The sequence below is a fragment of the Callithrix jacchus genome, chromosome 5 (genome assembly GCF_049354715.1).
Source record: "Callithrix jacchus isolate 240 chromosome 5, calJac240_pri, whole genome shotgun sequence".
Classification (NCBI taxonomy): Eukaryota; Metazoa; Chordata; class Mammalia; order Primates; family Cebidae; genus Callithrix; species Callithrix jacchus.
Genome location: NC_133506.1, coordinates 138,578,681 through 138,604,440, shown reverse-complemented (window position 1 = coordinate 138,604,440; position 25,760 = coordinate 138,578,681). Strand labels below are relative to the sequence as shown.

Genomic DNA, 25,760 nt, shown 5'->3' with positions numbered 1-25,760 from the left:
AGTCCAGTGGGAATGCCTGCAGAATGTTCCGGAGCAGAATCCCCATTGACACGGAGGGAGTGTTCATGGATCAGCCCCGTGGGCTGAGGTTCAAGTTTTTGAGCTTAGACAAGTGAGCAGGGCTGGCGTGGCCCAGGGCTGCCTCCCCCACATGCCCACCCAGCACCACAACCCCGGGGCTGCCTCCCCAACAGCTGAGCTTCCCTGCACACAGCCCCAGAGCCCACCCAGCACCACTGTCCTCTGTCCACAGTTGGCACTTTGAGTCCCTTGAGCCTCTGGGCTGCGGCCACTGGCAGGAAAGGATAGGATGAGCCACCCAGGAGCCATGGGCTGCAAGACCCTGACCCACCCCAGCCCCTTTCCTCGGCTGTCTATCTTCCTCTTTGCCTGAGACCTTTGCTGCTGAAAATGGAATTTGGGGCCGAGTGAAGAGCCAGCCCACCATCTGCTTCCCCTTGTGCTGGCCTTGTGAGGACTCAGTTTCACTTCGGTTGCTCATGCCTGTTGTGGTTGGTTCACGCCTGTTGTGGTCACTGCCCCACGTCCCTGCTGAGCCTCTAAACTGGTTTCTTTGCAACAAAAGCTTTTCCACCAGTTCCTGGCTGGCCGGGTGAGCACAGGTGTGGTACATCTGAGAGCCCCGATGATGCCCCTGCTTCTCCCGCCATTTCTCTCACGCTGCAGGGCGTCCCTGAGGACCTGCTGTTCTTCTATGAGCACCTCAGGAAGGGCGGCAGCGTCATCCGCGTGGACCAGAGTCTCCTGCTCTACCGCTACCACCCGCAGGCGGCCACACACTCCGTCCTCGAGTGAGTCACTCCACCGGGCCCCGGGACGCCTGGGAGACCCAGGAATGCAGGAGGCATCTGGGGTTGGGGCTGGGGTTGGTGGGGCTGATGCTGGAGGCTGTGGTCGGGGCCCTGCCTTGTGATGCAGGGTCTGGTGGGAAAACAGCACATCCCCAGGGTGCTGGAGGCTTGGCATTCACACAGGGGCGGTTCCCAAAGGCACCAGGGTGAATGTCCTTCCTGTGTCTGTGAGGTTAAATGACCACGCTGGTGCTGGCACTGGGTCCTTTTGAAATCCTGCTCTCCCTTTAACCCAACAGGAGTCTCATGAGTGGGGGTGATGTTGGCTGGGACGATAGGCCTGGGGGAGCGTGGCTGCTGTGGCGAGTGGTGGAGGCACGGCCTGGGGATCACAGCACCCAGTGAGGACGTACCCAGGCTGCGGGGCCCAGCTTCCTCCCCCGCGTTGCCATCAGGCGCAGCCATGTGGGCTGCACTGGAGCCGTGGCAGGATGAGGTAGATCCAGTGAAACTACCACATCTGGAATCCCTTCCTTAGAACGTGCAGCATACGCAGGCCTCGGCCACCCGAGCTGCTGCTGCCTGGCACTGAGTCAGTACACAGGCTGCTGTCCGAAGCTGGTCTCGTGGCCACTGCGGGTACCCGGGGCCCCCAGACTCTCAAGACCCCAACTAGGGTGGTCCGTGTGTGGCAGCTGCGACGGCCCCAGCCTGCTGTGACAGGGTTGAGGCTCTCAGCAAGATCCTGGCTCCTCAGGTGGAAACGATCTTCCCAGGGGGGCTCGGGTTCGGGGTCACGGGTTGGGGCTGGGGGATTGCAGAGCCACAAGGTTCCCTGTTCGGGGCATCATCCTCCCTCCCGCGTCTATACTGCAGGGTGTGTAGATCTCTTGGTGTCGCCTGCTGTGAGCTTTAGCATCGCCGAGTGAAACTTCTCTCCCTCCTCTTCCTGCCCACGCCCACCAGCACCTTGGCGCCACCTTGGACAGTGTGTCCATGACACTTCTGCTCCTTCAAAAATTCCCAGAAATGCTGATTTGTGCTTTTGGGAAAAACTGGGTTTCTGCCTTTCCCAGTCCTGAATTGGGGCTACGGATTCCTCTTGAGAACGTAAAAAGAAAGGTGCAGGGGTCTGTTCTCCCTGATTAAATAAGAACTTTTTAAAATGTGAAAAATGGAGGTAAGCATGAACAGACAACAGACGTTTCATCATGGCTGTTTCTAAATTTTATTTTCCTATAACGGGCCAACATTTTCAGACAGGAGACCCCTGGGAAAGCCCAGGGGACATCAGAGGCTCCCCGACTTCACATCTACCCATGGCCACAGTCCCGGAGCCTGGACTGCCTTCCTCTCGTGTGAACCCCATGAGGCCCCGAGCTGATGTGGATCCATGAGAAGGATCAGGTTTGTCCCCTCAAGCGACACCCAACAGACCCAGCCTGCTGAGGACAAGATGGCAAAACTCAGCAAGGCCACATCACCTGGTGGGCAAGTCCTCACAATTGTCTGTCCTCGCCCAGGTTCACGTACACTCAGCCGTGCACACAGACCACACATGCACACGTACACCATGCACATATGTGCACATGTGCGCAAATGTATGTACACATGTACTCAGCACTCACACTTCCTGCACACATGCACTTAATTTGCATGCACACACATTCACAGTACATGCAGGTATACACACTGCATACATGCACATACATGCTCACCGCATATGTGCACTCACCATACAGGTGCGCACACTGCATACATGCAACACACTGCATATATGCACACACAAGCTCACCGTATGCACACTAGCTCACTGCATACATACACTCACTATACACGCACACTACACACTCACTGCATATATGCACATGCACTCACTACATGCATGCACACATGGGTACACATGCATGTACACACATCTGCACAGTACAGGCATGTACTCCCTGCACAAAGGCACACACTGTACTCATGCCATACACGCACACACACACACATACATGCTTCAGTGCCCTCTAGTCACTGATGTGGACAGGATGTCCCTGTGTCCCAGGCAGAGTTGGGAGTTGAGGCAGCTGCAGAAGCTGGAGAGGAAAAGGTGGACTCCAGGCGGGACCTCCCTGACACCTCCTTAGCCTGCAGCTCCCCCCATCCCACTGCCTGTGGGGGCTTTCCTGCAAACAGGGCACCACAGGGTTGGGGGGAGTCAAAAGTCAGCTGGGAGGCCACCAGGATCCCACAGGTTCCGAGCAGGTGTCAGCCCTGCTCAGATAGCTCCTTCCCCAAAGCCCCCTTCCTGTCAGGGGCCTAAGGGGCAGCACAACCCACTTCCCCCCCAGCCTTCACCCCACTTCCCCCACCCTTCACCCCACTTCTCCCCCACCTTTTACCCCACTTCTCCTCCACCCTTTGACCTGACCCTGGGGTCGTCTGTCTAGGAAGGTCACATCCTGCATTCTCTACTTTAAATGGAAAAAGCATTAACTATTCCTTTCTGAGACTCCTGGCCTCCTCTTCGGGGGTCGTCTGTCTAGGAAGGTCACATCCTGCATTCTCTACTTTAAATGGAAAAAGCATTAACTATTCCTTTCTGAGACTCCTGGCCGCCTCTTCGCGCCACGCACTTCCATCCATGTTTGTGTTAGACTTCACTATGTGAAGTTCATTGCTCTCTGGTCCTTGGGAATGACTCATTTTCTCGGATGGTGCCAGAGCTGTGTGTTGCCTGGCTGTGCCTGAGTGGTGTTTGGGGGCTGAAGTACATCTTGCTTGTGGGTTTCTCTCAGAAATGTGCTAAACAGCCACACAACAGATTGTCCGAGGTTCAGGGTGAGGGAGTCATTCCCCTACAGGAGCCCAGAGCTCCTGGGAAGCCCCACTGAAATCTCAGAAGCCCAGCACCACCCCATGACTAAAACATCTGTGTGTACCCTGGGAGGCAGTAAATCAGAACAGCCAAATCCTGCCCCAATCCTGAGGCTGAACCCACAAGGGCCTTGCTCAGGGGATGCGTCACCAGCATCGTGTCTCTGAGACCCAGCGAGCATGGCCCAGACCCCACCCCAGAGGAGGTTCCCATGGACACAACTGCCTTGACAGAGCAGAGGGCACCCCAGACTTGGCCAGGTCAGGGTCTGCCGGGCACGGGTCAGCATGGCTGCACCACAGCAGTTGGGGAGGGCAGCATCAGGGACACATCCCAGGCCAATCTGGCTTCTGTGTCCCCTAGCCCCTCTAGCCTCTGGCCCCTCTAGCTCCCAGGGCTTCAAGATGGGGTCAGCCTGGGCAGGCAGCCTCAGGAGCAGCCTCGAGGGAGAGGCCCCCGTAGGTGGTGGACAATAGCGATGGGGGCACGTGGGGAGGGGCTGGGGCGGGAGGACAGAAGGTGGGGCAGGAAGGGCCTGGCCCAGCTGGGGGTCCGGGCAGTGATGGGGCTGGCCAGAGCAGCGGGTCATAGGAAGGAACCTGTCCCCAAGACAGCGACCCAGAGTCTGCCTGTCACAGCAGAGGCAGAAAGAACAGAGACCAGGGGCCCAGGGGAGTGGAAGCATTCTGGGGGCAGCGAGCCCGAGGCAGGTCGCGTCCATGTGTGAATGCTGCGATTTTATGGGATGGACACATGTGCCCTTATGGACAAAAGGTTTCAATGGGAAACCGGAATTGGGTCAAGTCCAGTCCTCTGCGTCCCACAGAAATTCCGCCTTCTGGAACCTTCCAGATTCTTAAGCAACAGCTTCTCGTCTGTTCGCACCTATTGGGACTGATGGAAGGGGTGGGTCCCTGCCTAGGAGTGTGGCTGCCTCCAGCTGGGACAGGTGACTCTAGGGCAGCCAGTCTCTCTCAGACAGCAGGCAGGTGCCCGCCCACCGCTGGCCTGGCAGCGTACGTCACGTCCCTGTGCAGCGGAATCTGTGCCAATCTCTGGGACCGAGAGGGCAAGAGGAGGCACGGGGGCCCCGCCCTGCCAGTCACCCTCCTCCACCGCAGGGCGACCATCTGGACCCACCGTGTCCGCTTCCTGGAAGAGCGGGCCCTACCCCGCTGGGCAGCCTTCACCATCTGGAACGCCGGCAAGCAGGGGCGCCGGCTATACCGCAGCCTGACCGCCGCCAACCGGCGCAAGGTGGGAACCCGGTCCCTCAAACACCGTCGGCCCCGCCCCTGCCCGTGCACTGTCCTGAGGCACAGATCCTGGCCAATCCAGAGCTGCCCTTCTGTGCCTGTCCCTAGGTGGTGGCATTCTGTGACGTGGACAAGAACAAGATCAGGAAAGGCTTCTACTGCCACGAGGACTCCCAGGTGTGTGGGGCCGCGTGGCATCACCCTCGGGGTCACCTGCCTGCTCCGGGGCTGAGGGACGGCTGACCACAGCCTTCACCCTTGGCTGAGTTCACCTGCTGCCTCCTCCGGGCCTCCAGGGAGCCCAGACCCCATCCTTTGAGGGATAACCCTGCTCTCCCTCATGGGTCTGGGACTTGGGTAGCTCACCCTGGTCAGTTCTGCAGTCAGCTGTCACAGGGCCAGGTGGGGTGGTGGGGACCAGGGATCCTGCCCTGAACAGCCACCGCAGTCTGTGACTCTGGCACATATCTGCCGCTGGAGCCCCAACTCTGTATGAGCAGACTCAGCGGCTGCACACACCCCAAGGGCGTCTTCTCCTGGGATGGCAGGACTGATGACCACTCTTAACTCTAAGGAAAGGCCCAAGCCCCACATCCCCATCCTGCATTTCCGAGCCGCCCGGCCACCCTTCATCATCTGCGTGAAGCTGGTGAGTGTGGGGCCCTTGGCAGCGGGTGGCGGAGGGAGGCTGCAGGTTTCAGGTTCTGCCACATGGACACCCACCCTGCCATGCAATGACTGTGTGGCCTGGGATGAGACCCCAGCCATGCCATGGTGGGTGTGGGGACAGGTGCTGCAGCCGTCCACAATGGCACCACAAGCCGGGCCAGGGACAGCAGCTGATGCCCTGGGCAGCTAGAGGATGGCCTGCACGGGCATAGGGGGGATGGATGCCTGTCTCTTTTCTGTCGTATGAAACCAACATTTGTTAGAAACTTGCAAAGCACAGGACCACTGATGCCAGGTCTGAGAGGCCAAGGCCAGGACCTTCAGCTCCTGTAAAATGAGGTGGCCATACCAGGGGTATCCTAAGCCCGTGAGCGTGAATGAGCCTTACCTGGGGTTAGCACGTGACAGGCACCTTGGGCTCCAAATGCAGCCTTTTTCCCCAAATGTGGGGAGTCCAGGCTGGCTGCGGGGAGGGCTGGGGTGAGTGGGGTTTTTTTTATTGAAGTTCTGGGATACCTGTGCTAAATATGAATGTGCAGGTTCGTTACATAGTTACCTATGTGTCACGGTGGTCTGCTGCACCTGAGTGAGAACATGCGGCATTTGGTTTTCTGTTCCTGTGTTAGTTTCCTAAGGATGGCTTCCAGCTACATCCATGTTCCTGCAAAGGGTACGAACACATTCTTTTTTATGGCTGCGTAGTATTCCATGGTGTCTATATGCCACATTTTTAAATCCAGTTTATCATTGATGGGCATTTGGGTTGGTTCCAAGTCTTTGCTATTGTGAACAGTGCTGCAATAAACATGTGTGCATGTGTCTTTATCGAATAACTTACAATCCTTTGGGTATATACCCAGTAATGGATCTGCTGGGTCAAATAGCATTTCTGGTTCTAGATCCTTGAGGAATTGCCACACTGTCTTCCACAATGAACTAATTTACACTCCCACCAAGAGTATACAAGTGCTATTTCTCCACATCATGCCAGCATCGTCAGTCATTCCTGACTTTTTAATGATCGCTGTTCTAAGTGGCATGAAATGGTATCTCACTGTGGTTTTGATTTGCATTTCTCTAATGACTAGTGATGATGCACTTTTTTTCATATGTTTGTTGGCCGCATAAATGTTGTCTTTTGAGAATTGTGTTCCTATCCTTTGCCCACTTTTGGATGGGGTTTTTTTTCTTGTAAATTTAGGTTCCTTGTAGATTCTAGTTATCAGACCTTTGTCAGATGGACAGGTTGCAGAAATCTCCCATTCTGTAAGCTGCCTGTTCACTCTGATGGTGGTTTCTTTTGCTGTGCAGAAGCTCTTTAATTAGGTCCCAACTGTCAGTTTTGGTTTTTGTTGCCATTGCTTTTGGTGGTTTACTCATGAAGTCTTTGCCAGTGCCTATGTCCCAAATGGTACTGCCTAGATTTTCATTTAGGGTATTTATGGTTTTAGGTTTTACATTTAAGTCTTTAATCCATCTTGAGTTAATTTTTTGTGTAAGGTGTAAGGAAGGGGGCCAGTTTGTTTTTGCATATGGCTAGCCAGTTTTCCCAGCACCATTTATTAAATAGGCAGTCTTTTCCCCATTGCTTGTTTTTGTCAGGTTTGTCAAAAATCAGATGGTTGTAGATGTGTGGTGTTACCTTTGAGGCATCTGTTCTGTTCCATTGGTTTATATATCTATTTAGGTACCAGTTCCATACTGTTTTGGTTACTGTAGCCCTATAGTATAGTTTGAAGTCAGGTAGTTTGATGCCTTCAGCTTTGTTCCTTTTGCTTAAGATTGTCTTGGCTATATAGGCTCTTTTTTGGTTCCCTATGAAATTTAAGGTTTTTTCTAGTTCTGTGAAGAAAGACAGTAGTAGCTTGATGGGAAGAGTATTGAATCTATAAATTACTTTATGGCCATTTTCATGATATTGATTCTTCCTATCCACGAGCATGTAATTTTTTTCTATTTGTGTCCTCTCTTATTTCCTTAAGAAGTGGTTTGTAGTTCTCCTTGAAGAGGTTCTTCATGTCCCTTGTAAGTTGTATTCCTAAATGTATTATTCTCTTTGTAGCAATTGTGAATGGGAGTTTGCTCATGATTTGGCTGTTATTGGTGTATAGGAATGCCTGTGATTTTTTGCACATTGATATTGTATCCTGAGACTTTGCTGAAGTTGCTTATCAGCTTAAGGAGTTTTTGGGCTGAGATGATGGGGTTTTCTGACCATACAATCATGTCATCTGCAAAACAGAGACAATCTGACTTCCTCTCTTCCTATCTGAATACCCTTTATTTCTTTCTCTTGCCTGCTTGCCCCGGCCAGAACTTCCAATACTATGTGGCGACAGAGGGTATTCTTGTCTTGTGCTAGTTTTCAAAGGGAATGCTTCCAGCTTTTGCCCATTTGGTATGATATATTGGCTATCGGTTTATCACAAATAGCTCTTATTATTTTATGTTACATCAACACCTAGTTTATTGGGAGTTTTCAGCACAAAGGAGTATTGAATTTTATTGAAGGCCTTTTCTGCATCTGTTGAGGGAATCATGTGGTTTTTGTCTTGGGTTCTGTTAACGCGATGTATTACATTTACTGATTTGCGTATGTTGAACCAGCCTTGCATCCCAGGGATGAAGCTGACTTGATCATGGTGGATAAGCTTTTTCATATGCTGCTGGACTTGATTTCCTAGTATTTTATTGAGGATTTTTGCATCAACATTCATCAGGAATATTGGCCTGAAATTTTCTTTTCCTGTGTCTCTGCCAGGTTCTGGAATCAGGATGATACTGGCCTCATAAAATGAGTTAGGGAGGCATCCCTCCTTTTCTATCATTTGGAATAGTTTCAGAAGTTGTATCAGCTCCTCTTTTTACCTCTGGTACAATTCAGCTGTGAATCCATCTGGTCCTGGGCTTTTTTTTTTTTGGTTGGTAGGCTATTAATTACTGCCTCAATTTCAGAACTTGTTACTGATCTTTTCAGGGATTCAACTTCTTCCTGGTTTAGTCTTTGGAGGGTGTGTATACCCAGGAGTTTATCCATTCCCTCTAGATTTTCTAGTTTGCATAGAGGCGTTTCTAGTATTCTCTGATAGTAGTTTCCATTTCTGTGGGATCAGTGGTGACATCCCCTTTAACATTTTTTATTGTGTCTGCTTGATTCTTCCTTTCTTTCTTAGTCTGGCTAGCAGTCTGTTTTGTTAATATTTTCAAAACACCAGCTCCTGGATTCATTTATTTTTTTTTTAAGTTTTTTTTGTGTCTCTGTCTCCTTCAATTCTGCTCTGATCTTAGTTATTTCTTATCTTCTGCTAGCGTTTGAATTTATTTGTCCTTGCTTCTCTAGTTCTTTCAATTGTGATGTTAAAGTGTCAATTTTAGATCTTTCCTGCTGTCTGATGTGGGTACTTAGTGCTATAAATTTCCCTCGACACTGCTTTAGCTATTCTGGTATGTTTTCTCTCGTTCTTGCTGGTTTCGAAGAACTTCATTATTTCTGCCTTAATTTCATTATTTACCCAGTAGTCATTCAGGAACAGGTTGTCAGTTTCCATGTAGTTGTGCGGTTTTGAGGGTTCTGATTTGAGACAGTCTGGCTCTGTCCCCAGGCTGAGTGCAGTGGCGTGATCTTGGCTCACTGCAACCTCCACCTCCCGGCTTCAAGTGATTCTCCTGCCTCAGCCTCCTGAGTAGCTGGGACTACAGGTGTGTACCACTATGCCCAGCTAATTTTTGTAATTTTAATAGAGATGGGGTTTCAACACGTTGGCCAGGATGGTACTGATCTCTTGACCTCATGATCTGCCTGCCTCAGCTCCCAAAGTTCTGGGATTACAGGCATGAGCCAAGACACCAACCTTGAGTGAGCTTCTTAATCCTGAGTTCTAATTCGATTGCACTGTGGTCTGAGAGACCATTATAATTTCTGTTCTTTTGCATTTGCTGAGCACTGTTTTACTTCCAATTATGCGGTCGATCTTAGCATAAGGCAATGTGGTGCCGAGAAGAATGTATATATATTCTGTTGGTTTGGGGTGGAGAGTTCTGATTGTCCATTAGTTCTACTCGGTCCAGAGCTGAGTTCAAGTCCTGAATATCCTTGTTAATTTTGTCTCACTGATCTAATATTGACAGTGGGGTTTTAAAAGTCTCCTATTATTGTTATGTGAGAGTCTCAGTCTCTTTGTAGGTCTCTAAGAACTTGTTTCATGAATCTCCTGTATTGGCTGCATGTATATTTAGGATAGTTAGCTCTTGTTGCATTGATCCCTTTACCATTATGTAACGCCCTTTGTCTTTATCTTTGTTGGTTTAAAGTCTGTTTATCAGAATTTGCAACCCCTGCTTTTTTTTTTTTTTTTTTTTTTTTTTTTTTGCTTTCCATATCCTTTGTAAGTAATCGAGTGGTTGATAGAGTGAGTCAGGCTCCAAGTGGTACTGTTGGGGCGTTGTGGGGGACACACAGACACAGACGCCAGGATGGCTGGGCCACCACCACACCAGGGTGCGTCGTGGTTCCCACCCCACAGAAACTGTGAGGTCAGTGTGTGTTGGACAACACTGCCCAGCCCAAAGTGACTTGTCATACACAACTAATGCAAGTCCAGGCAGCAGAAGGTGAGTCAAAATAGAACAGAGCCTCACAGGCACAGCTTTTTGGCAATGACTGACGCATCTCATTTTACTGCCCTTTACTATGCATTTTACAAGTAAAAGGCATGTGGCCGCCCCACCAGGGCAGGAGTTACAGGCGTGAGGCCGCCCCACCAGGGCACGAGTTACAGGCAGGCGGCTGTGCCACCAGGGCACAAGTTACAGGCAGGCGGCCGCCCCGCTAGAATGAGCCTGTTGGTAGCGCCCCCAGCAGCACGCCTACTTCACATCTCTCTGTGGTGGTTCTTGCAATATGTCAAACTGTTACTGTGTCTGTCATGGTGACCTGTGATATCACTGTTGTCATTATCTCAGGGCGCTCATATGAAACTGTGAACTTGATAAATATGATGTTCTGATGGCTCCGCTGGTCGGCTATCCCCTCCCGACACCCCATCCTCAGGCCTCCTTATTCCCTGAGGCACACATTATAGCGTACATCATTCCACAGAGGTTTTGTATTTACATCTTCTGCCCCTTGTCTGGGAATACCACTGATCAGGGCCAATTCAATTACATTTTCCACTTTATAAGTTTCAGGGATCATACAGGTAGTATTAATGAAGGCTACCTCAGGGTAGACTGAGATAGGAGTCTTGCTACTGTGTTTCCTTTGCAAACTCCACAGCAGAGAGACAAGGGATGAAGGATAGATGGCAGCAGTGTGTGTGGAAACATTTTCACACGGCCAGGCTCATATCCTCCTGCTGGGCCCAAGGACAGAGGACTGTGACAGGAAGGCAGGGTGCCTCCTGCATCCTGCCAGAGGCTTGTGTCCACCACTGTGCTGGGCTCTGGCTTCAGGGACTTGTTCAGGAGGTGCTGGGGTACAAGGCACATCTGAAGGGTGTTTCTGGACACCTGCTGTGACCTCATACAGGAGAGCAGGTGACCTGGCCAAGGCTGGCACACAGCACAAGATGGAACATCCAGGGACCTGGCATCATGGCCCTCCACTGCAGGGGTGGGGATGACAGGCCAGCAGCTGATGGTCCTGGGATGCAGTTTCTGTCTGAGGGGCCTCCTCCCAGCTCCCTGGCGGTTCTGCCCTGGATAAACAGCAGAGGCATTGCCTATTAAGTCTCATTCTACTCCGATGGCCCCCAGGGAATCAGCCACCTTCTCCAGAGAGGCAAGGCCAGGAGGCAGGGGACCTACCCTGGGGCAACTAACAGGGCCTGCAGTACAAGCAGTGCCAGCTGCTGCCCTCTCTGGTCCTTGTCTCCTTCCAGCCTCTCCACTATTAGAAGAGTTCATAGTAGACCTCTTGACAGGTGGACACAGGCCACCCCCAAACCCTGGCCCCTGGAGGAGGCTCCACAGTGGCCTCCCATAGCCAGGAGAGGCCAGACTGAACAGAGTCTGCTGCTTCCAACAGGACCTCACAGGGGGAGCCTTTGAGGACAACCTGAGGTCGCTGCACTTGCAGGAGGGCCAGGACTTCCTTCATTTCAGCTGACAGACCCACGGCAGCTACTCCCAGGTAGGTCTTTTCACCAAAGCACCATTTGGGTTCGTTGAGTCTCTATTATGCTTCCTTTTCACATGTTCTGCTCTTACAGTTATTCTGTTTTCTTTACAGCTAGTGTAGCTGCTTGTATGTTCAGCTCATTAATTTCCAGCCTTTCTTCTCTAATGTATAATTCAAGACTTCAGAATTGCTTAAGCACCACTTTAGGTGAATTCTACCTGTTGTGATTATTTTATTAGCTTTCATTATATATTTTAGAGTTTTATTTCTTTTAAAGATTTTTAAAAACATCTTTTAAAAATTTGTGTGTATATACACACACTTGGGTTCTATAACTGTCCATTAGGTCAAGCTTTCCTTCAGCCGTGCCTTATTGCACTTTATTGAAATGTATCAATTCAATAAAATACACTATAGTAGTAGATGATCAATTTCTTGAATGTTTGCTTTATTGAGACTGTGTTACAAGCGTAGGAAAGTTCTGTCTTCCTGTTGAACTGAACCTTTAATCATTATATGGTAATCTATTCCTAATAACACTATCTGCCTTCCTTTAACTGTAAAACTTTGTCATTGACATAGAGGTTTTAATCCATTTACATTTATTGTGTCCTAAAATCTTTCTAGTGTGTGGTTTTTTTAAAGCTTGTTCTGGCCTGGTGCGGTGGCTCACACCTGTAATCCCAGCACTTTGGGAGGCTGAGGCAGGAGAATTGCTTGAACCTGGGAGGCGGAGGTTGAAGTGAGCTGAGGTCATGCCACTGCACTCCAGCCTGGCACCTGGTGACAGAGACTGTCTCCAAAAAAAAAAAAAAAAAAGCTTGTTCTGCCTTTTCCTCTTGCAATTCTTGCATATTTTGATAGTGTATTATTTTTTATTCTTGTTCCATTTCTCCCCTATTAGTGTAGAAGTTTTCTTCCCCATATATTAACTCTTTCTGTGCAACTCTGAATACTCAACATGCACACTTAGCTGATAACTGAGTTATCTGCACTTTGTTCCAGGAGAACGTAAGAACTTAAGATGCTCTAAATTCAGCCACCAACTGCTGCTGATTTATATGCTATTGTCCATTTAAAGCAATTCTATGTGCTTTTAAAAAGTCCACAAATAAGCCATCTTTCTATGTTTTTATGGTCACATTTTATTGCTTTCCTTGGTCAACATTCCTCCAACTATCCAACTGTGATAATTTTCCTTCCTGCCTAAAGTTTATCCACCAGAGCAGTGGTTCTTGGCCAGGGGTGAATTCACCCCCCAGAAGGTAACTGGCAATATTTGGAGACATTATTTTTTCTTTCTGTCACAGCTGGGTAGGGGGATGGCTACTGCCATCCAGGATGTTGCTGAACACCCTGCAATACACAGGACAGCTCTCACAACAAATGACTCAACCCCAGATATTAAGCCAAGATTAAGAAACCAAACATGCATTAGAACAGCATATGTTTATCTGAATGACTTAGATTTGTTCTCTTCTTTAATATTATGCTGTGGGCACAATTCAAGCAAGTTACCAGCTACTTTCTCTCAGCATAATGAAGATTTTGGTCTACTTGTTCCTCAACTCCAGTGCTGCTGCTGGGAAACTGGTAGTTGTTTATATCACTCTGTCCCACTTACAGTTCTGCAGTTTCACTGTTATAAGTCTAAATGTTTGAGACTGTTAGGCTTCTGTATCTGGGGACTGTTGCATGTCAGTATGGAGTATTTGCATCATTTCATTTCATTCTGAGACCCCAATTACACAAAGGTCAGACATTCTTCAGTGTCTCTTGATGTTGCTTTCATATTTTCCAGTTCTCTGAATAATTTTTTCAGATCTTCCAGTTTTCTAATTCTCTCTTCAACTGTGTCTAAAAGCTATCCATTGAGCTTTTAGTTTCACTTCTTACATCTCTAGGGGCTTTTTTTCCCCAACCTCTTCTTAATAACTTATAGCCCTTTTCAAAAGTGTATTCATATTACAGCCTATAATCTTCCAGAGAGGTTTGTATTTGCATCTTCTGCCCCTTGTCTGGGAATACCACTGATCAGGGCCAGTTCAATCTAATTTTCCACTTTAGGAGTTTTGGAGATTACACAAGTAGTACTAATGAAGGCCACTTCAGCGGAGACTGAGATAGGAGTCTTGTTGCTGTTTCTTTGAAAAAGATTTATGTAGGGTCCCAGCTTTACATAGGGTCTCCTATTAGAGCTGACCCTGGGCCTTAAATTCTCTTTTCCGTCCTGCTATCATCAAAACATCATGACTAGACTTCAGGGCTCAGCAGAAACCCTCAGGATCTCCAAGGTCTCTGGTCTCACATGGAGGGTTTCTGGTTTGTGCCTAGAACATGTTTTCAGGTGCACACATCCCATACCAGCTCCCCGGTTCCAGATATACTGCCTTCTTCCTGCTCTCTAAACTCACAAAGCTTAGCTCCACTTCTGGGACCATGAGCATTCTCTTTTCTGCTGTTGGGCATGTTTGTTTGGACTTCTGCCCAAATGCTGCCCCTTCAGAGAGGTTTTCTGAACAGCTCTTCTAGGAGTCAACACTCAGCACACCATTCCATTGCCTGCTTTATCTTTTCATAGCACTCAGTGTTGCCTGCCTGATGGTGCTGGTTTGTTCATTTGCTGTTGTCTGCCCCAGCTATCATGTGAGCAAGAGGTTCCTTGCCAAATTCTAGCACTTGGACCCAGGTGGGCTCCAAAAACAGCTGCTGAATGAAGGAGGGCTTGCCAGGCCCCCAGGTGTCTGATGAACAGAGGGCTCCAGAGGCAGAGATGGATGGGATCCAGCGGGACAGAGGCAGTGGCCATGAAAGAACTGCTTTCCCAAAGAATTGATTCCCAGGGAATCAACCTACCTCCATGCCTTAAAATGCCATTTCTCCTAATCTTCTTTTGATTGCACTAAGAACAGTTCATGTGTTTTTCTCAGAAGCCACTTGTTCCCTCCATCCTCAGTGCATCCCAGGCTAGCGGTAGCTTCGTGAGCTGCAGGCACGGCGATGGTGCACCTATTCTGCACTTGGCAGGTGCAACCGCAGAGTCTCGTGTGTGCTGACCACAGGAGCCAAGCCTTTTCCACTGGGTGGACTCGTGGCCAAGGCTGGGCCTGGTCACCTAGGATGCTCAGCCAATTAAGGGGACAGAAAACAACTCCCCACTCTGTTTGAGAAGGAGGACTGTTTTAAGAATTAAATAAAATAAAATGTTGGGATAAAGATTATTAGCCAGCAGGTCGAACACCAGCGCAGTAGTATGCTAACTAAAACTCACACTCCTGTGTGGCCAAGTCACCACATACATCCTACACGGACGGTCACAGTCCTGGCCTTATGGTCATGATGGCCTCACGGATGTGGGCAGCATCTCCCAGTTCTGGACCTGTCCCCACTCCTGTGCCTAGGCCCCATCCCCCATGTGAGACAGGCCAGGGAGCTAACCCAGTCTACACCATGCACCCAGCACCCCTGTGCTCTTCACCCAAGCCCAGCCCTTGGGCCTCTGAGTGACCACACCTGGGGCTTCCTCAGTGCTGCTGGGGGTGGTTCTGCACCTCAAGCCCAGTGCAGGCCCCAGGTAGATGGCCGTGGGTAGCTACCACTGTGAAATCTGTACATTATGTTCCCCTCACCATCTTTGGGATGGACCAGCACAAGCTCAGACACAGAGACGAAGGCCACCTCTGCACTGGCTCTAGTAAGACAGTGCCATATTTTTGAGAATGGTATTTCCCACATTATTGTAGAGGTGCACACACTGGATTCTGATGATTCCCTGCCAGCAGACATTTGTGAAGTGACTGATGTACACACTGTCTATGAGTGACACCTGCACCGTGTGCCCCATGCCCATGTGTGTGCAGATGGGAGGACTGCACCCCTACCGGGGCTTGTCAGGCTTCTGGCATTTGGACCCGACTTATCAACCTTAATCTCGCTCAGTGTAAAAAACTGTACCTCCACAGCAGAAACTGGGTGGAGCACCGCCTATGGCCAGCAGACCCCGCAGCGGGGGCCATACAGGCAAGAAGGGGGCCTAGTCTCCAGGCAGGAGTAGTAGAGCCTACCTCTCATCTGGCTGATGCCCAGGCAGTGAGCCTCTGCATCACCCTACATGCATCAGGCTCAGAGATAAAGGCAGGAACTTCTTGGTACATGATTTTATAGGAAGAACATTTGTGTTCAAGGCAGGAACAGTGACACCCCACGTCACTAGAGTGCAGGCGCAGAAAAGGAAAAGCCATCTCCTGGTGACAGCCTCCAAGGGCCAGCGCTACCCTTCCACAGCTGCAGATTGAGGCACCACTGGGCCAGGCTCCCCGCACCAGGATCCCCCAGGAATGAGACATCCCCACCAGGCAGGGTGAGTGCGGGCTCCAGGACTGGCTTCAGCAGGCACCAGGCTGCAGAAGAGACAAGATGGGGTCAAGCCAGTCAGTTCCATCACCCACCACTCCCAGCCAGGGGACCCTTGCCCCTCTGGACCCCACGCGGGGACTGATGCTGACACTGGGTTCCTGCCAGAAACTGCGTCTGTGCCATTCCCCGCACACCTGGGAGTCCCAGCTGTGTGGCTGGCAGGTGCTCTGGACTAACACGCTGCAGGAGGGCACCCCATCTGGGATGCAGTCTCTGAGGAGCGAGCAGAAGGGAGGTTTGCTGCACTGCTCCTAACTTGCATTCACACGTTTGACATCTGTTCTAATACAAATGTAAAAAGCACATTTAATTCCAAAGTCTGCTGCTGAGTTTGGCCTTTACACACAGAAACAGGGGAGGCTGTGTCCGATGCTCATCCCGTCCCCAAGGCCCCTGCATATCTGGACATGATTCTTCTCCTCCCTCTCAGACATGGCCTCCTGCTGTATCAAAGGAGGCTGAGAGGAAGGAGGAGCCAGCCCTGGAACTAGAGAGACAGAAGGCAACCCCAGGCCCCAGCACCCATGAGAACTGCACTCATTTCTGTTACTTTGTTAGAAGAGTGGCGGGCTGGCGAGGAGCACGGGGGCTCCTGAGGGTCTCTGCACCCAGCCCTGGCCCCAAGCACGGGAGGCAGGTGAGGGGGAACTCCTGGCACTTGGAGCACAAACAGACCCCAGTGCCAGTCATAAGGGGCCTGGATCAAGCTGATGCCAGTCCCATCGAGTCCCTGGCCCACCAAACACACCCCAAGCAAGTGGCCTGGGTGCCATGAGGACCAAGGCGTGGGCAGTGGCCAGAGAAGGCAGCTCCACCAGCCCCATACTCCCAGGGGTCCTAACATGAGAAGAGGGGAGGGGCCGCTGTCGGAAACTGAGCACAGCCGCTGGCCCCAGAACGTTCCGGAGCTCAGGGAAGCACAGTCACCTCATGCTGTGGAGGTGAAGGGTTACCTTGGGCACCAGCTGGGGCCTGGGCACGCCCAGGAGGTCACACAGGCGGTTGCGTGGCTCTCTCACAACTGCGAGCTCTTCATGCCTGTGAGGAGAGGAAGCCTGTGAGAACAGGGAGCTGAGGGGAGGAAGGGCCGCCTTGCCCAGCCCTGCTGGAGAAGGCCTTGCCCAGCTCGGGATACCTGACTTTACACGCCTGGCTTGTGTGAGGCCAGTGCCCACCTTAGACCCTCAGGTGTGCAGAGCCGCGCATCAGCTTATGTAGGGGAAAGCAGGGAAAGGACACCCACCCCAGAATCTGCAACCAAACCAGCCCTCAGGCACGAGGAGCAGTGGTCAGGTGAGCACATTCTCCAGCCAGCCTTGGGCCTGACCCCTTTCACAAGGAAGGGCCGCCCTCCCAGCCCCGTGGAGAAGGCTCACCCAGCTCCAGATACCTGGCTGCAGAGCGTTCACCTCTTCGCTGTCCCAAAGCCAATTATTTTAGAATCTGATCCAGCCTTGTTTTTTAAAAACCTGTTTCCTGCGCAGTAGTTAAGACAGCCGACCTCTCAATGGGGGTTGAGAAGGCAGCCTAGCTGCTCCCAGCTCTTCTCCTGGGACCGTATGTTTCTGTTGAGGAGCAGAGACACTCACTCCTCCCCAAACCAGAGAACCTCGCAGAAGCCCTGAAGCCAAGAGGTACCTTCTGTCCTCCGAGACCACAGCAGCTGCACAGTAAGTGAGCTCCACGGGAACCCAGCCCTGTCAGAAGGACCCTGATCCAAGGAGACACCTAGGGAGCGTCACCTACATCCTCGCTGGCTTAGACGGGGCACAGACCCCACAGACGTGCACCAACGCCTGGTGTCAGCATGGAGGCTCTCAGTTGGTGCTCCACACAGAGTAGCATCCACAGGCAGGACACCTGGGACTCCACCAGGCTGGCTGCACCAAGTGAACACCCACATAGCCTCTGGGTGCTTCAGTCCTGACCTCCAACTCATGGTGACGAGAAGTGTGCGAGTCAGCATGTGTGTCAGCGTGTGTGCGTGTGACCATGTTTGTGAGCAAGTGAGCGTGAACCAGCATGTGAGATGCGTGTGCAAGTGAGCATGTTTATGAGCCAGTGTGAGTGTGTGAGCATTCCAGCCAGCGTGTGAGTCTGTGAGCCAGTGTGAGCATGAGTGTGGGTGGGAGCTCGGCTGCCCATGTGTGTATGACACAATCATTGCAGTTCCCAGGACCACACTGGTTGGCCCAGAGCACCCCCTGAGCCTGCACTTTCCCTGCTCCACTTTCTCATTCAGACCCTCCCACCCCCGACTCAACACATGCATCTTTCAAACCTGCCACTCTAATCCACCCGCAGTAAAGAAACCAGCCCCTGCTGCAGAAACTGCGCCTGTCCAAGTAAACATGGAGAGTGGCACTGTGGCCTCCTGAGGGCCTCGTGGCCCTGGGAAGGAGGTGGATATTAGAGCAGAGAGGCATGGGGAGAGGTTCTCCTCCTTCTGCCCATGCCTCTGAATTTCCACCAGGTGCTCATGCAGCCTATTCCAACACAGCTGGAGAGGGGCCTCCCTGGGGGGTGTCCGGTGCACAGGCCACCAGACAGCCTTGGAGGGGGAAAGGGGACTTATGCCCCTGGCGGGATGGATGCTCTGCTGCTTCTGACACTGGACAGTGTTGAGGGACAGGGCGGTTAAGAGGCTTCAGCTTCAGCACCACTGCTGCCTCATAAAACTCAAGCGGAGGCTGTTGAGGCTTCGGAATCCTCCTTCCTCTTCCTTTCAGAGGGTTTGAGAGAGACAGGTGGACATGGAGGGGACAGGAAGGGGGCGGTGCCAGGCCCAGGTGGCCGTGCAGGAAGGGGCTTCACTCACCATGCGGTGTTGCTGAGCACTGCCACCACCTCCTCCAACACGTCTGCAGACACGACATCACTGTAGGTGAGCACCATCTCATACACCTGGCTGGCCGTGGTCTTCCGGATCTGGGACAGTGATGCAGTGTGTTTGCAGGAGGAAACACCATTGCCCCACCCCACAGAGACGACAGGAGCCAGGCCAGGGAGCCCTGTCAGTGGAAGGTGTCAGGAAGAGGGCACTGACCCCGCATCCCTTCCCAGCCACAGCAGAGCTGCAACCAAGAGGAGGCGCTTTCCATGCCATGAACCACCTCCTCCCTCCGCAGACACACAGTGAGACTCCAGCAGTGCAGGTCACGTCCTTCTTGTTTAAATGATCCATTCACAAACCTGCTCCCTTACGGAGAAGCAATCTCACCTGTTGTCATGTCTCAGTGAGCTGGTGGTCAGAGCCCCTGGCCCACCCTTGGAGGTCCTGAGTCAGCAGGACAGGGCCCAGGAACCGGCACTGCTGAAGCCCCAGAGGTGCTGAGGGTCCAGCCACCCCACTTCTAGAACCACCATATAATGTGAAATTACTTTCGCGTTTTTGGAAAATGTCACCTTTGGATCAACAGGTTTTTTTACAGCCTGAAGAAAAGAAACCCTAGAAATGTTAACAGCAAGGGAGAGCTGGGGGTGAAGGGTGCTGCCCCCAGGTGTGGCTGAACCACTTCAGCCTGGGTCCTCTGGGAGCTCCTGAGCCAGATCCCATTGCCCATGGAAATGCCAGCCAGACATGTCGTCCTTTAAGCCAGAAGAGTGACGTCGGGAGCCCCTTGACAGCTGTGTGCCTGTGACACGTCACCCTGGGCATGCTAACAAGGGGCCTGGCGCAAAGGCACACTCACGGGGCAGTGCCTTCCAAGCCCTTTTAGTCACCAGGGGCCCGAGTCCACACGGCAAGCACATGTGAACAGGGCAGGCACTCACCGATGGGAAGCGGTGGCCGAGGAGCAGACACAGCTGCAGGAGGGCGCTCTTCCTCACGCTGCCAGGAAACTGCACCATCCCGCAGAATCTGCCCAGAGCCGCACACAGGCACCGCGTGAGCCCCGTCCCACACAGCCCAACCCCGGGAAACCCAGGACCCAAGGCCCAGGTGAAGGCCCAGGGGGAGCAGATCTGTGAGTACAATGCAGGCCTGGAGCCAGCCCCGAGCCACAGGTGTGTATGTGAGTTCATGTCACACATGCGGGAAAGCCAACAGTGGGAAGTGAGGATGCCTCAGAGAAGCTCCTGCAGGGCTCCCGCCCTGCCATGAGAACCCCCACCTCAGGGGGGCCACAGAGCAGCCAAGGTGTCTGTGGCTGCCCAGGGCCCACCTGAGCACTGCAGAGCAAGGCGCTCAACAGCAGCCCCCGGGGCACATGGGAGAACTGGGTAACCACTGACAATGCCCGTTTCCAGGTCTCTGCTCCCCCCAGGGCAGAGCACGAAGCGGGGCGGAGTGGGGGGGGCCGGCTTGCCTGTTCCCTGGGGACTCCCTCCACCAGCACCTGGGATGCCTTGCCTCCCGCTTCGTCCCACTGGACACTGGAACGCACAACCTAAGCTTGAGGGTGAACACTAACTGCTCCTCTCCCACCTGGAGCCACTGACTCCTGCCTCACCTGAGGCAGGCTGCCCCCTGCAGTTCACTCTAGGGCCAGCAGCACTTGAAACTCACACTGAGATGCCTGATAGCAGTTTATGGACGTCTTTTGAATTCTTGATTTCTTTCTTACAAAGTGCAAGCAACTTCACAGCGAAGGGGTGGCTGGAAGAAGAACACTTTCTTTAGAGATGAGCGTTCACAGGCAGCCCCTCGACGTACACTTTTTCTATAAGGAAGGTCAAGTCCGTCCTCCCGGTAGCTCAGTCCCAGAAGCCTGCAGCCCCTCTGCCAGCAAGTCCACTGGTCCCATCCCGGTGCTCCACAGGCCGGTGGGGTCCCCAGCTGCCGTGCCACCACCTAGCGGGCCTCTGCTTCACTGCGGTACAGCAGCCCCCATGGGGCCCCACCTCCCTCCCAGGGCCCCAGGCTCCATGCCGACACAGCCGCAGCCGGGATGCCTGTGCTCCTCCACCGCTCTCTCCAGAGGCGGCCTGGCCTGAACTGCTGCAGAACTGGGAGAATTTGCTGACTCACAGAAGACACACAGGCTGTACAGTGTTGTTCTGAGCCTTCACTGGCCACAGGGACAAGAGCTGAAGCTGGGTGCCAACAAAACCACGGCCCTGAGGAGCAGCTCTGAGAGGGCCACTCCAGGGAGAAGAGGGACGACACCCACCTGCCTCTCTTGGTGGGGAACACAGCCAAGCTCCAGGAGCCCGACAGGCTGGAAAACGCTCACTGCTGACCATAAGTCAAAGAGACCCCAGGCTGCTGCTACCCTCCCTTGGGTGTCCAGTAAAGGCAGACTAAACTAAGGTCCTGCCTGCTAAGGTGCAGGCTTGGCCCACGCCTCAGCTTGCTCTGAGGTGGGACCCCTAAAACACAATGTCGAGAGACTATGCAACAGCAGACAGGCAGCTCAGACACGCCCAGCGAAACAGACAGGAAGAGGGAGTTGAAGGGAGTGAGCACCGAGCACGGGAGGATGGGCCACAGGGAACAGCAAGGCGGAAAGCCAAGGCACACATGGAAACACTGAGGCCAAAACCTGCACCTGAAAAGACGCAAACTCCAAACAAGAACTCCACAAGTCAGAAGTCCTTCAGAGACAGAGAATCAGCAGCTGACAGACGGGCCAAGGTAATGATGCAAAGAGAGGAAAACGTGAAATGCAGAGAGGGTGGCCGAGGGAAACACATGAGTGTGATAACAGAAGAACCAGGGAAGCAGCAAACCTGGCAGGGGCTGGGAAAGCCCAGGCCGTCTGGGGAGCACAGGCACTCAGGTGACACCCACTAGCAACAAAGTCAGGAGAAGAGGGAAATACTTGCAATGTGCTGAAACAAAACAGCTGCCTGAATTCTGTGTATCCTCTGAAAATAATCTGCACATAAAATTAGAAAGCTTCACCACCAGCAGACCTCACTGGAGGAAATCCAAGGGAGTGTGCTCTAGGAAGAGGGAGTGTGAGCCCCGACTACGAGTGGGGGGGAGGGTCCCAAAATCAGTAAGCGATGAGAAGCAAAGCAGTAAAAATGTGGATAATTCAAAATAACGCACATTACACAATACCACAGTGAACAGGAAACTACATCGAAGACAAGATATCCGACAACAGCAGCACAAAACTCAAAATGGAAGCGAGCGGAACCAGCGCCTTCCGATATCCGTGCCGTTGTCCGATACGGACAAATACTGAAGACGACTTCACGAAGTCAAGAATGTGTGGTGTCACTTCTCACTTCTAGGGTAAGCATTATAGAATGGAAAAAACGTAAAATGTCCCAAACAATATGTGAAAATAATGGGATGAAAAAAGGATTCTAGTATTCCAACAGAAAGCTCAGGGGGCAGGGAGGGCACTGGAAAACCTGTGAGTGGCGGACTGGGACCTGAGGGGGCCGTAGGTCATCAGGGATGCAGGCAGAAGCTATAGCCTGCATTTTCGCAAAACCATACACTGTTCCAGAAAAGATGCACAAAACCATAAATACATAAAGATACTGAAAGTAAAAAAGTAGAATTCAAAGTCGAGTGATTCAGACAGCACCCTAGAAATGAGGTGGGTCACAGGGCAAGATTCAGCCCCAAAAACACGCTTCAAAATCTGCACAGCAAAAACTGGCAAAACTGTTGCAATAAGTAAAAAGAGCTGTATTCACAGCAGGACCTGGCAGGCGGTGTTTCTTTTTGAAACAGGATCTGTTTCTGTTGCACAGGCTGGAGTAGAGTGTGGCTCAATCTCGGCTCACTGCAACCTCTGCCTCCCAGGCTCAAGCCATCCTCCCACCTCAACCTCCCAAGTAGCTGGGACTACAGGCACCACCATACCCAGCCAATGTTTTTGTATTTTTTGTACAGCACCATTGCACTCCAGCCTGGGCAACAAGACGGAAACTCCTCAAAAAAAAAAAAAAAACATAAATGGAACATTTAGCATTATTTGAAAGGATAATACACTACAACCAAGCTGGGTGCACCCATGAACGTGAAGGTTGTTCCAATAGCAGGTATAAGATCAGTGATGCCCACTAACAAAAGCAGATTAAAAAAACATGTGCAGTATCCAGCAAAGAGGAAGCCACAGAGCCCAGCTCCACCTCCCACCCGACGGTTAAGGCGAGCCAAGTCCAGCAGGCGGCAGGCTCCAGCCCACAATGAGAAGTGGGGCCTCCCAAGTCCCACATCTGCAGAGCTCACTCAGGTTCTCAGCACCAGAGGGGGCTTCCTGGGGGCCCTTGAGGACTAACTTGGGCCTCAGTCAGTCAGTGCATGAGTACAAGGATGCTGCCCAGGGCTGGGGAGGAACCACCCAAAAGATGACTGGAATCCCTGGCACTGCCCCAGCAGCAGTGGGAAGGGAGCGGCAGGGAGCAGAGACCTTAAAGGGGCAGGAAAACCAGGGTCTGGGTCCACCTGACAGGTTAAGAGCAGCTCCTAAACTGGATGCGGTGGCTCACTCACGCCTGTAATCCCAGCTCTTTGGGAGGCCAAGGTGGGTGGATCACTTGAGGTCAGGAGTTCGAGACCAGCCTGACCAATATGGTCTATTGGATACTAGACCTATCTCTACTAAAAACACAAAAAATTAGCTGGGCTTGGTGGCAGGCACCTGTAGTCCTAGCTGATACAGGAGGCTGAGGCAGGAAAATTGCTTGAACCTGGGAGGCAGAGGTTGCAGTGAGCTGAGATTGAGCCACTGCACTCCAGCCTGGGCAATAAAGCAAGACTCCATCTCAAAAAAAGAAAAAAAAAAAAGCAGCATCCCAAAAAAAAGACCATACTGTCCCCAGGTGACCCAACACATCCCAGATACAAAAATATCCAGGCCAGGCGCAGTGGCTCACACCTGTAATCACAGCATTTTAGGAGATCAAGGAGGGCAGATCACTTGAGGCCAAAGTTCAAGATCAACCTGAGCAACATAGTGAAACCCCATCTCTACTAAAAATACAAACATTAATCAGGCATGTTGGGGGCACGCCTATCGTCCTAGATACTTGGGAGGCTGAGATGGGAGGATCACATGAGCCCAGCAGGTGGAGGCTACACAGTGAGCTGCGATTGTGCCACTGCACTACAGCCTAGTGACAGAGCTAGACCCTGTCTCAAAAAAATAATAATACTGGCCCAACAAGGTAAAATTCAGTGAAGCAAGAAAACATGGCAACAATGAAATGAACGCAGGGACATCCGCACAGCACAGGAGCAAGGAGCTCCATCTCCTGGGGGAGTCCGCACTGGTCACCAGCCTCCACCCTCTCCTTTGTGAACAGGCATCAGCCTCCATCCTCTCCTCTACAACCAGTCTCATCCCCATACAGCCTAGGCCACTTCAGGTTCCCACAGGTGCCAGCACCACCCTGATGCCCACCCCTGGCCCAGTGGGATACCTGGGCGTGAGTACACAGCAGGGCCCCCGCCTCGGCCCCAGATGGGGCTGACTGCATTCACAGTCATAATATGTCATTAGGTTACTATGTTCTTACTCTGTTACTTTGAGGGTCAGTTATGATGGCATTTATAGTCATCGTAACTGACCCTGAATGCACTGGAAAATCGTCTCCTGGAATTCTCATCTCTGTGTCTGATTATTTTTTCTTTAAAAAGTGAGCTACTTAGGCTTAACCAAAAGGAAGTCATGAAAAGCAATGCCTCACTCCTCCTCCGTGATGAAGATGTCGAAGCAGCCGTGAGTGAGCAGGTGGTCCAGCATCTTCAGCAGCGGTATGGACACCCTGAGGAGAGAAGGAACAGTGAGACCCCGGACACCAGCACCAATGAAGACACCCATCTCCCTGACTTGCTGAGTCAGCACATCCCAGGGGAAATCCTGGCACCACTGCGGAAACTGACAATCCCCTCTATAATTTACATGGAAACACAAAGCTTCCAGGAAGACAAAACAACTGTGGGAGGAATGAGCAAGACTGGAGGCTGACACTGAAGCTGGAAGACGACGGTGAGGCTGAAGGGATCGAGGCAGCACAGCCCTGGGGCACAGTAAAGCAAACACAGTGGGCACAGCAGAGTCCAAAATAAACCCAGTTTCTTACAAAGCTGCAACAGCAATGCAGTAGAGGGGGGAAGCCCTTCCAGTGATCGGGGCAGGCACAGCTGGGCATCAAGATGCCGTGCCCACGCTATACCACTTAGGAAACCTCACTCAAGACCCACCCAGGTCTAAATACACAACCCAAAACTATACAACTTCTAGGACTAAACAGAAAATCTCTGTGACCACGGATCAGGCAAGCTTTCTTAGACATACTAGAAAAATCTATGCCTCAGAGCAAAGGGGAGACTCGGGAACTTGAGAAAATGTGAAGCCCCCACTCGGTGCGTGAAGAGACAGGCAGGGAGAAATACCCTCAAGTCATGTGTGTGATGAGGGAGGATCAGACCGCAATAATCGGGGAAGGGGAACAGACAAAAATAAAGACCCTTCTCCAAGGAGGATATAAAATGGCCACGTGCCGTGGGAGCGTGACCTCAGACAACATCAGTGGGAAGGCACGGCACACAGGCTCCGTAAACCCTCTGCAGCTTCCCAAAGCTACACATTCACCTCTGTGAGCCGGCCTGCAACGCCCAGCGTTCACCCCACGGAAAAGGAGCCTGGGGAGGTCCCCTTGGGATGCCAGGAGCATCTGGAGAGCTTCAGCACAGGCCAGCTGGCACACAGGAG

General features: G+C 51.9%; 2 protein-coding genes across 33 annotated transcripts in view; one reads left to right on the top strand and one right to left on the bottom strand.

The window, feature by feature from the left end:
• The window catches only part of QTGAL (queuosine-tRNA galactosyltransferase), a 76,639-nt gene extending 51,819 nt beyond the window's left edge, over positions 1-24,820 (top strand). For 4 of the 18 annotated variants that reach the window (XM_054256671.2, XM_078375073.1, XM_078375070.1 and 1 more), the window contains 6 exons: positions 688-812; positions 4,797-4,932; positions 5,040-5,108; positions 5,506-5,580; positions 11,626-11,730; positions 15,903-16,451. In XM_054256671.2, the coding sequence (XP_054112646.2) occupies positions 688-812; positions 4,797-4,932; positions 5,040-5,108; positions 5,506-5,580; positions 11,626-11,706 (486 nt within the window). In that variant the 3' untranslated portion in view covers positions 11,707-11,730; positions 15,903-16,451. Of the gene's footprint in view, positions 1-687; positions 813-4,712; positions 4,933-5,039; positions 5,109-5,431; positions 5,581-11,625; positions 11,731-11,829; positions 12,150-15,902; positions 16,452-24,682 lie in introns of those variants that run through there. The other 14 variants (XM_078375072.1, XM_078375066.1, XM_078375071.1 and 11 more) reach the window with 12 other exon arrangements.
• The window catches only part of TBCD (tubulin folding cofactor D), a 196,256-nt gene continuing 186,356 nt past the window's right edge, over positions 15,861-25,760 (bottom strand). For 6 of the 15 annotated variants that reach the window (XM_035302257.3, XM_035302261.3, XM_035302262.3 and 3 more), the window contains 7 exons: positions 24,733-24,810; positions 20,645-20,734; positions 19,909-19,996; positions 18,953-19,062; positions 17,088-17,172; positions 16,269-16,416; positions 15,861-16,118 (listed from right to left, as the gene is read on the bottom strand). In XM_035302257.3, the coding sequence (XP_035158148.3) occupies positions 15,928-16,118; positions 16,269-16,416; positions 17,088-17,172; positions 18,953-19,062; positions 19,909-19,996; positions 20,645-20,734; positions 24,733-24,810 (790 nt within the window). In that variant the 3' untranslated portion in view covers positions 15,861-15,927. The other 9 variants (XM_035302263.3, XM_035302268.3, XM_035302269.3 and 6 more) reach the window with 3 other exon arrangements.